The sequence below is a fragment of the Geospiza fortis genome, unplaced genomic scaffold (genome assembly GCF_000277835.1).
Source record: "Geospiza fortis unplaced genomic scaffold, GeoFor_1.0 scaffold97, whole genome shotgun sequence".
NCBI classification, from domain to species: Eukaryota; Metazoa; Chordata; class Aves; order Passeriformes; family Thraupidae; genus Geospiza; species Geospiza fortis.
Genome location: NW_005054343.1, coordinates 2,847,065 through 2,857,290, shown reverse-complemented (window position 1 = coordinate 2,857,290; position 10,226 = coordinate 2,847,065). Strand labels below are relative to the sequence as shown.

Below are 10,226 nucleotides of genomic sequence, written 5' to 3'. Positions count from 1 at the left end.
TGTTCCCCTTTATATTGTTTTACTTCCAGTTTATTCACAGTATAAACAAGCACCTTGAAATTGCTTCCAGCATTTGCATTAACAACTACAGTACAATGATGAATGCAGTAATAAATACTGAAACAGAGCTTAAAGAACACAGGGTACTTAATCTTTGTAACATGTGACTTCAATTCAGTTAGACTGGATACTCCATCATTTAAGACTAAATGAATTGCAGGAAAACATTATGGACCTGCAATTTTATCTTATTTGCATTTTTCTTAAGCCAAAGTTTGAACTGGACTAGTTTTTTCATTAGTGATGATGAGCATATGGCTTCATGCAGGAATGTAGAGAACTTATAAAGCCTTATCTTATGTCACACAGGAAGACTTCAGCAAAGAGGATGCTGTTCAATGTACAGATATGAATAGCCAAGGCTATAAAAAAAATTCCAGGAATAAAGAAAAGCCTAAAAATAACCAGGCTGCTAGAGAGTGAGAGGATATCATCTGCCTCATTCAACAAAAGGTAGCAAACTGGCAATGAAACAGACTCTTGGAAAACCTAGCACTGGTGAAATGCACCAGCTAATTCACAGTTTGAAGCACTGGCAGAGTCCATAACTTATAGGAATCCTGAAAAAGCAGCTAGGATGGGTTACAAAATGTCTCAGTGTTGCATAAGCCAGAAGGAAGCAGTCATTCAACAACCCATAATTTACAGTCCATTATTTGTGCCCTAAGAGGCGCCTCTCAGCAGCTGCTCAGGCCATGTACAGCCCCCCCTATTTGACAGGCCAGGTCCAAGGGCACCAGAAGGTGTTACACTGAAATGTTGACTAACCTTCAAAAAACCCCAAACCTCTAGGGTATTTTTGTTCTCTTTTGATTTTGCAAGTAGCCATGCCTCTTCACAAACTGCTTCTCAAAGACTCTTGAATAACTGGTGATAATAAGTTGCATTGCAGGTTTACTACAGAGATTTCCAAAGCTTATTTTGATGCAACTACACAAAAGACAAGGAGACTAAGTCTGGTTCTTTATTACCATGCCTCTCCAGGCACCACAAAACCTGAGGGGAAACCTGCAACAGCAGCAGCCAAACAACTCTAGTGCTGTGCTGCAAGTTCAATTAAGTCTCAAAAGCACAAGAAAAAGTCAGTTTTTGTAGCACACATGAATATTCCAGCCCAGGATGTCTTTACCAGCTTGGGATGATTCACCAATTGAGTTTACTAAATCTTGATGATTACGAAAACTGGAATCCTGTCATCTCACCTCTAAGGGAAGATGGAAAAGGCAGGCTGAAGAGGAAGAAACACTCTGTGTATTTGTATTTGAGACTCACCTGAACTTGCTTGCGGAGTTTGCTGCATTCATCTGTGAGCACCTGGAGCTGCAGACGGCTCTGTGCAGATTCCAGCTCCGCCTGCCTCCGCAACATTTGCTCCTTTTCTAAAGAGCTGCAGGAAGGAGAGGAAAGCAATCCTTAGGCCTGGGTATTATCTTGGATACTTTTCTGGGCTGTCAGCTCCTGCCCTCTGACTTCATCCCACCATAAGTCCTGTTCAGGCAAATCCACAGTCACAGAAAACCTGGTACAGCACTAACCCAACACATTCACCTTGAGATATTCAGTTATGTAATTGTTCTGAATGACTCACTCCAAGTATTGTTCCAACAGCTTTCTCCTCATCCTCTCCAAAAGGACTAATTTACCAGAGGAGAGTGGAAGAGAAATCAATTTTCTTTCCCCTACAGAAACACTTAAGCAAATCCTATACCATTATGTCCATGTAATACACTGTGTCAGTAACACAGCACATCATAGCATAACTATACAACAGCAAGATCTTCAAGCTTGTCTCTACTACCAGTAGCTAATCTTGTATTTTAGGAAAATATATCTGTACCAGAAGAAATGATACACATAAATTCTCTGTGAATGCCCATAAAGAAGACACACTTACTACCTCACCTTGAGCCCAAAAGCGCATGCACGCCATTTAGCAGCAGCATTTTGGTTAGGCTACTTGAATTTATTTCTCTTTCATACAGGCTTACATGAAGGAATAGCTAAAGTGGGGAAAGAAACACCAACACTCCTTAAAATTAGCTGTACACTTGGTCTATGTTACCCACTGCATTCTGTATGTCAAAAGCTGCAATATTCCAGCTATTTCTGTCATTCATGTGCAGGGAGCTCTAGCTTGCCTAAGTATTTTCCAAACGCACAGACCTAGCCTTGCATGTTCCAAAGCACAGAATTCTGTCATTTCCTTAGAGGTTCCAAAGCACAGAATTCTGTCATTTCCTTATAGCTTTTTCATATGATTTTTTTCCCTGCAGAAGAAACAGGTGAAATGCCTAATTAACAATCACAAAACATTCTTTATGTCAGTACTCAAAGCCTGAAGGCTAGTGGGTTTTTTGCATGTGACAAACAAACCCCATGATCTTATACCTAATTTAAGACTACGTGCAAACAAGACTAATGCATGCACACACACATCTCTGCTCCACTCGTGGCTGTGTGCCAGAAGGCAGCCACTGCCAGCAGCTCCATGGACCCACAGACAGTCACTGCTCCCTGCCTTACAACGAAAACAGGAGGCAGAGGAGGAGCAGGGCATGTGGGGAATTGCTGCAGTGAGGTTCTGAGACACAAACAGAAGTCAGGCAACAACCCCTTCATGCGAGATAACAAGATTTATACACCCAACTGTCTTCCATGCTTTTGAAAAAATAATATATATCATTTATTTTTCTGTGTTAATCCAGTGAAAGAAGCATCACCCTTCTAAAGGTACACTTCAAAAACCATCAGGCTGTGGCAATCTGGAGAGAAGAGAGATTCTTCTCTTCCTGACTGTTACTCCTCAATCATTTCTGATCTATAATTACCAGGATAGTGAGGTTTCTGTTGAAAGACTGGCTTGAAAGAACAGTGGTATAGTTGTAGACAAGTGAAGAAACCCCAATTAAATTCTATTCAAGACAAGACTCAGAAGAACTCAGATATCTGCAGCATTTTCATTTCAGAATAGTATCTGTGACAGCATCTTACTGAAAAGAAATGAGTCCCCATTTTCACACCTGCTTTTCCCTTTTTCAATACAAAGTCTACATTTAAGTTGGAAAGGGAAGTGGGAGTCATAGTAATGCTTGCTGACCTTTTGCAAGTTAAGCTACATGAAGAGTTTGACAAAGCAAGATGGAAAGTGATTCATATGAGGTATTACTCTGTTTAATGCATACAGAAAAGGTGGCAGAAAAGGTCAGCTATTCACCCTCCTTGCACTCCTAATCATGCCTTGCTTTTCCCATCTAATGATGAATTAGCAATATACAGCTTTTTGGCATCAACTTTGCATGTTCACCCACGACAAAATTTCAGGATATAGCACAAGACAGCTTTTGCTGTTTCAGGGCCACAAAATGCAAACTCAAGAATTCTGTTTCAAAAGAAAATTAAGACGTGCAACGCAGCAAGGCCTTGGTTCTTTAAAGTAGCTACACTCCTGAAAAACCCCAAGGGAATGCACAAATTGCTTCAGACCATGCAGGAAATGAAAGCATGGAGTAGCAGGAGAGTGCAGCTGTCAGTGGCAGGTACCTTTAGGTGCAGACTCCGTACCTTCTCATGCGCTCCTGCTCACTGGTGTCCAGCGCCTTCAGCGTGCGCGCGTACAGCACCACGATGTCGGAGCGCTTGGCCTTCTTGTTGCACTGAAATCAAACACAAACTCAGGTCACCTACAGGAATTTAACTATCCAAACTATGCATCCCTACGAGTCCCTAGGTATGGTTTTATTTAGTTCTGAAAGGAGGGGCTTTCTGCTGGAAAACAATGCCACAAGTATGTCTGCAAGGTGCTCCCTCAACAGACACCAGAGCTCTAAGCAGGGCTACAACTAAAGTTGCATATCCTACTGCACCTTTAATAATCCATCTCCTTGGCTTGCACTAAATGATTCTGCTAATGCACCAGCAATGCAGCATGGTCAGGTAAGTTCCAGGGACAAAAAATCCCAAATCAGACAAAGAAGTGAAAACAAGAAGATCTAGAACAAAACACCAGCCCAACCTCAGGTCTGAAAACACCAAGACTTGATGCTTGGCCAACAGACAAGGATTTAGGAACCCCTGAGCATACTCCCAACTCTTATTTCTGTACTATATTCCTTTAATCACATTGTACAGGCCCAATCCATAAAAGTGTTCCAGAGTTGTATGAAACACTGACATCTCACTGACTTCAGTGACACACAGGGAGTCAGAGATTTCAATAATTTCATGCCTCTAGCTTATGCAATCATTTAGTACATTATATTCACCTTAAAAAGAAGGCAAGTTAGAACTTACAGACGCCATAATTTCTTCCAAGTTTGTTTTGCAAATATTCTTTGTTGATAAGAAAAGAGGCAGGTGAATACTCAGATCAAGTAACCTCAGCTAAACATTAAATTACTGTGTATGCTTCAAATGCAGACCTGTCTATTACTTAGGAGCACAAAGTTATCACAAGCAAGTGTCTTAGAGCAGAAAACATCTCTCCCTTTGTAAAAACTGCAGTAAATGGCCAAGACAGTTTTCCTGGCAGCCAGCAGCTGCCACTGGCAGGATCAGGAATGCTGCAATTTCACAGTAACTCACACTCAAGCCACTTAGTATACAGACCATGCACAGCAGCTCTGGGCCATTCAACCAGAGAATGCCCAGTTGCAAAGGATGGGGACTGAAAATGAAGGAAAGATGATTTAGCTTCAAGGTTCTCTCCAGAGCAAGTTCTCCCAGGAACTTTTTAGTATTTGTATCATTGGAAGAGAAAGAGGGAGCAAGCAACCCTTGAGATGTTAGTGTTCAAGAAGAAAGCAATCACAAAATTCCAAAGAGTAAATATGCCAGGCAGGTCTCAGAATTCTGTCTGGGCCTGAAGTGGGGGAAGAAAAGCTTACACAGAATTGACAGAGGTAAGAAAAATCAACTTTGGGCCTTTGCTATGGCAACAGGGATTCTTTAGGTTTAGTCACAGCACACGTCAACAGGAAGTTTCTTGTTAAGAGGAGGGAATCCTGCAAAGTCAAGCAAGAATACAGAAGCTCTCAAAATGACAAAGCCAAAGGAACCCTGGGCTTCCAGCCACTGACTCAGAAAGTGCCAGAACTGAATCCTATTTACAAGGTACTCATTGACCTATTTTTTGTCAACATTCCTTCATGGAAAAAAGGAGTAAGGAATGGAAATACATCACGTAGAAGTGCAGACCTCATCAAAGGAGATAAGTATTTACCATGGAAAGAAACCCTTCAAAAACTGATTTACCACTTGCAAAGGGATATTAGAAGATGTAACCTGGTTCTCAGTTTGCTCTCTGCCAGCTTCCTCAACAAACTGATCTTCTTAAAGGCTGCAAAAGCAGATGCAGCTCAAAACAGATTAATCAACTGAAAACTGAATTAGATGATCTTTAGGGTCCTTTCCAACCCTAACTATTCCAAAGCAGTTCTCAGACATATTTCCTGTCCAATAACACAGTCATTATGCTTAGTTAATTGTGTCTAGGAATCCATCTGCCATTTCCACTCCAGGTGGTTCTCTCCAGGACCAGACTGGGGCATTAAACCATTTCCAAGTTTAGCATTTGAACTCTCAAACCTTTACATCTGCTACTCACAAATGCTCTACTTCAGGGAAAAGATCCAAGTCATAACCCATCCTTTAAAGTACTGCTAGTTGTTACTGACCTAATAACATCAAAGTAATGGTGGGGTTTGTTACTTCTGACAGCAGCTTCATGCAGCAACCAGCTGTAACACTTACAGTGATCACATCTGAGGCACAAGTTAGATACACACATAAAGTGCTTTAAGTGCTTTCCAGTGCACATAAAAGCCTTTTTACCTGAGGGCACTTCCCTGCCTGTCCCTTGAGCCACCTGTCAATGCAGGTGTAGCCAAAGAGGTGCCCACAGCGCAGTGCAGACAGACGGTGCTCCCCAGCATTGGTCCACTGCTCAAAGCAGATGGCACAGGTATCTCCTTCCTCCTCATCCAGAGGTGCAACAGGAACTGATGGCTCCAGTTTCTCTAGTGGAGTTGTCTAGGATTAAAAATACAACACAACTGTTTCAAAAAATGCAGCATTTATCATATATAATCTGTCTCCAAAAGCATTTAGTTCACCTTACTTGCTGTTGCTGGACTTCAGGCTCATCTTCATGACTTTCGTGTACTGCAGAAGCTTGAGACAAAGCTTGAGGTGGCTCTGCTTGAACCTGACTGGAAACTAAAGAAAGCATTGCTTAAATAACCTGATTCATAATGGGGTGAAAAGGAGTTTTCCGGCTTTGATCTGAAATCATCAGGGCACAGATTAAGTAGTGACACAGCACAGGTTACTTACAAAGGTTCAGATCAGTGCCCTGGACATATTCTGTGTATAAGGCCTTCTATACATGATCAGTAGTGCTGAAAAAATTTATGTTTTCTTTTATGAAAAGCAACAGAATTTCAGCAAAAAAGGAGAGGTCTTTTAAGGACAGCAATTGTTATCAGAATTTTCTGATCAGAACAAAACAAACGGACCTGGTCTATAATTAGGCTGATGTAAGATTATATTCCTGCATCATTATGCCCTGAGAAAGACAGCCACCAATATCAGAAGTTGCTTTGCCAAGGGATCTAAGCATGCATATTTCATGTGCCAAGAAAGCACTTCCCGTATGCTGCCTGTCCATTCACTCTGACTTCAGCACTTTTCCAGCTGGTAATTGTCTGCACTACCAATTCTGCTGGTATTCTCCCCATGTTTTTGTGGTGGGCCTCTGTCAGCCCATCTGTTGAGGCATGGGCACACTGAATTGCTATGTGGAGATCACCACCACTAGCACAGTAAAAAAGGAGCAGAAATCACTGCCTTCCCTCTAGCTCCTGACAAAAGAAGAGTCATTAATCACATTTAGTAATCAAGGCAGATATTCTCCGTCCAGAGGAAGTATCACCTAACCCTGGCTAATGTCAATAAAGTTTTCAGCCTCTGTGATTCTGGGCTGTAAGAGGAGCCACTGGCTTATATAAGCAACAAGGGAATTCCAGAAAATCCAGCAGAGAACATATGTTCACACAATAATATACAGCACTTAACAGCTTGAGCTCCTGTCATGTGTAAAACTAGCCCAGAGCAAGCAGAATGGATCTGTGCAAAAGATACCTCATAGATGTCCCCTTTTAAAGAAGGTAATGAGGTGGGCTGGCCAATCAAAACCAAAACTGAGGGCAGAGAGTCAATCATAAGGACATTCCTTAGGGACTGAAGTAAAAAGATATCCTTGTTCTTGTATTCTCTGGGCATCAATAACCGTGACTAGCAAGTTAACTATTTGTCACTCTTACATAAACTGTGCATGTTAATCACAAAAAATGTCACCGAAGTGTGTGTCAGCCTGTGAACACGAGTTTAGATAAAGAATTGTGAGACAAAAAGAAATGAGGAAAGAGAAAGAAAAATAAAAGTACCTCCATCTCCTCAGCTAACTGTCACAAAAGAACGAAAAATCAACTGAAGCAGACTGAAATCTCAAATAATTAAAAAATACTGAATCAGATCCTTCTCTGAAAACACTTGCTGATGTCCAAGCTGTGACCTGATGTCTTCAACAGCACTCCTTAATAATACATGGGAGTGGAAGCATGGCAAGCAATAATCTCTAAATTTAAGTTGCAAATAATCTTGGAAACTTTCAGAATAAGCAGCAGTCTGCAAACACAAAAAGATTGTATTTAACATTATGGTAGCAATCACCCATTGCTGCTGCTGCTCTCAGGAGCTGCTTGCCAGGAAGCCGTGTGGCAGCAGCCTGCTCCTGTCAGCTGTGGGCACAAAAATCTCTGAGCACCGTCTGTTGAGAGGCTCGAGAGGATTTCCCTGCTGAGTTTTCAAACAGCAAGAAAAGTGTCTGAAATCAGTCTCTACACAGCTCCAAAACAGCACAAACCTCCTGAGCTCGCTGCTGGAGGAGTCTCCTGGGCTGATGGTAACAGTGGTGCTGCTGTCTCCACTGCTTCCTCCTCTTCCTCCTCCTCCTCAGAAGTGCTGCTGTCAGTGTCACTCACTTCTATTGTCTCGGCTGGGTGCTGTGCCTGGGTGTCCCTCACAATGCGGGGGAACTCCGGGTGTGGAACTGGTCCTGCAGATGGCTCTTGGGTCCTACTGAGTTGAAAGTAATGGTCCAATGGTGCCCTGAGTCCAGAAAAGCAAGAAACAAAAGCCACAGTCATTTCAGGTAAGCTAAAGACTCGCCATGTTTCCCCATGAATGTTTGCAGGAAAGTTCCCAGGCTTTGACTGCAGCAGGAAGGTGTCACTGTTATCAAGGCAGGGCTTCTCTGGTAGGGGGGCAAGCACATAGGATAGACCACGTTGTGAGCGATCAGCAACAATCCATTTTGCTCAGTTCAAAGAAAATCTTCTCATTACAACAATGATATTGCTTTCTTTCGGGGGAGAAGGGGATGGTGGGGTTGGAGAGGAGAAAAACAGAGAGTGTCATTCACTAATAAGCCTAAGGAAACTCCTAATCTGTATCTCCAACCCTAATTCAGCCCTGATTCCTGGAGGAACTGGTACTGGGAAATGCATACCACTTGGATCAGAGCTTCATTCCATTGACTACTTTGTGCTTAGCCTTTCTACTTTCCCTCTGCTTTTCTACTGGAACTTCACCCCTAGACAGAAACATCCTCCCCTCTCCCCCCATCAATTCAGCTATCATCTCAATTATCCTTCAGATTCAAAGGAGTTTCTCAGGTTGCCTTCCAGCCCTCACAACTACAGTGACCTTCAAAGGCAATCTAAGGGCAAACAATACAGTTGTGTTTAATCAACTGGGAGGAGAGGAGCTCTTGGTCTTGCTGAATTTAAAAGCAATGCTCCAGTTAATTATAATTTCACCCTTGGCATGTACAGAACCTAGAATGATGAGTGAAAAACAAATAAACTAGAAATTTGGATTTCTTTCTGGCTGCAGAGCATCCCCACTCATCCCCCTTTAAACCGATCCAAATGGTATTAAATAGAGAGGATTTTTATTTTGTCTGAAAGTAAAAAAAAAAAAAACCAAAAAACAAAAACCAAAGCCAAACCAAACCACCAACAACAAAGTCCTACAGAAAAATATCAGTTTGTATGTTTGTGAAAGTTTCTGCAGCAACCATCACCAGCAAATGTAATCAGGCAGACCCCAAATCAAAGGTGAAATGCAAACCAGAGCAGAAGCTCCACGGAGCTAAATGCTGGCTGGAACTGCTGAGAATCAGTACTGCTGCAGGAATCGTGGACAGGAATCTGGCTGCACAGAGGGAACAGCAGCAGCAGAACCTCTGCAAGCAAAATTCAAAATGTAGAAGGGCTCAGAGGTCAACATCACCCCTGCCAACACATGAAACAGGGGGATTCACTTAACAAGGGCAAAGAACCTGCCAGAAGAGACTAAAAGTTGCTGTGCTATTACTGAACTTAAAAGGTAAGTTAGGTACAGTGGTACACTGGATTTGGCCCTAGCCACACACTTGGGCTGGGCTCTGTAAGAGAGGAAGCAAGGAAGTTTTGAACTGATGCTGGACTTGATCGGAGGGCAGCTCAGACCCACTTTCATTTCTGCTTTACCTGGCACTGATTGTCCTCTGGGAGCCGCCAAGTCTCTGCTGCCTGCGAGCTCTCCTCACTGCTGGGCGCTGTGTGAGCTGTGGCACAGGCAGGGGCTGGTGCTGCTCAAACAGCACCTGCAGCCTCTGCTGCCCGCTGGGGGCCATGGCAGGACCCGTCTGCAGCTCAGGCTCTGCACCAGCGCTGGGTGAAACAACAGCATCGTCAGCAGGGAGGGCTGCGGCGCTGCCTCCTCCTTCCCCGAGCACAGCAATGTGGGAGGAGAGCGCTGTGTGACCAGAGGGCTCCGGGGCAAGCGTCTGCAGGGTCTCCACTGAGTAACCAGCCACTGGGTGGAGATCAACTTCCATCTCTTCTTGAGCCATTTCTGCAAGGAGTTGAAGAAAACTCGTATTTACTTATAAGTGTACTCTACTTGTAGCCTGATGGTGGCAAGAACCAGGTATAGCACTCGGTGACTAAAAAAGTTTTTAGAATTCAGAGTCAAGAGAAAATGTGTCCTTTGCAGCAGAGCTAAACCACAAGTCAATACTCATATGTGAGCTGGGAGCACCTTCCCAGAGTCCTGGGCTCAAA

The 10,226-nt window shown here is 43.1% G+C and overlaps 1 protein-coding gene across 1 annotated transcript in view; it reads right to left on the bottom strand.

Annotated features, from left to right (window-relative positions):
• The window catches only part of RFWD3 (ring finger and WD repeat domain 3), a 20,792-nt gene extending 10,777 nt beyond the window's left edge, over nt 1-10,015 (bottom strand). The window contains exons 1-6 of the mRNA XM_005422740.2: nt 9,651-10,015; nt 7,982-8,226; nt 6,176-6,273; nt 5,890-6,087; nt 3,622-3,713; nt 1,333-1,447 (exon numbers count right to left, since the gene is read on the bottom strand). Of these exons, the coding sequence (XP_005422797.1) occupies nt 1,333-1,447; nt 3,622-3,713; nt 5,890-6,087; nt 6,176-6,273; nt 7,982-8,226; nt 9,651-10,015 (1,113 nt within the window). The remainder of the gene's footprint in view (nt 1-1,332; nt 1,448-3,621; nt 3,714-5,889; nt 6,088-6,175; nt 6,274-7,981; nt 8,227-9,650) is intronic.
• Between the last annotated feature and the right edge of the window lie 211 nt (nt 10,016-10,226).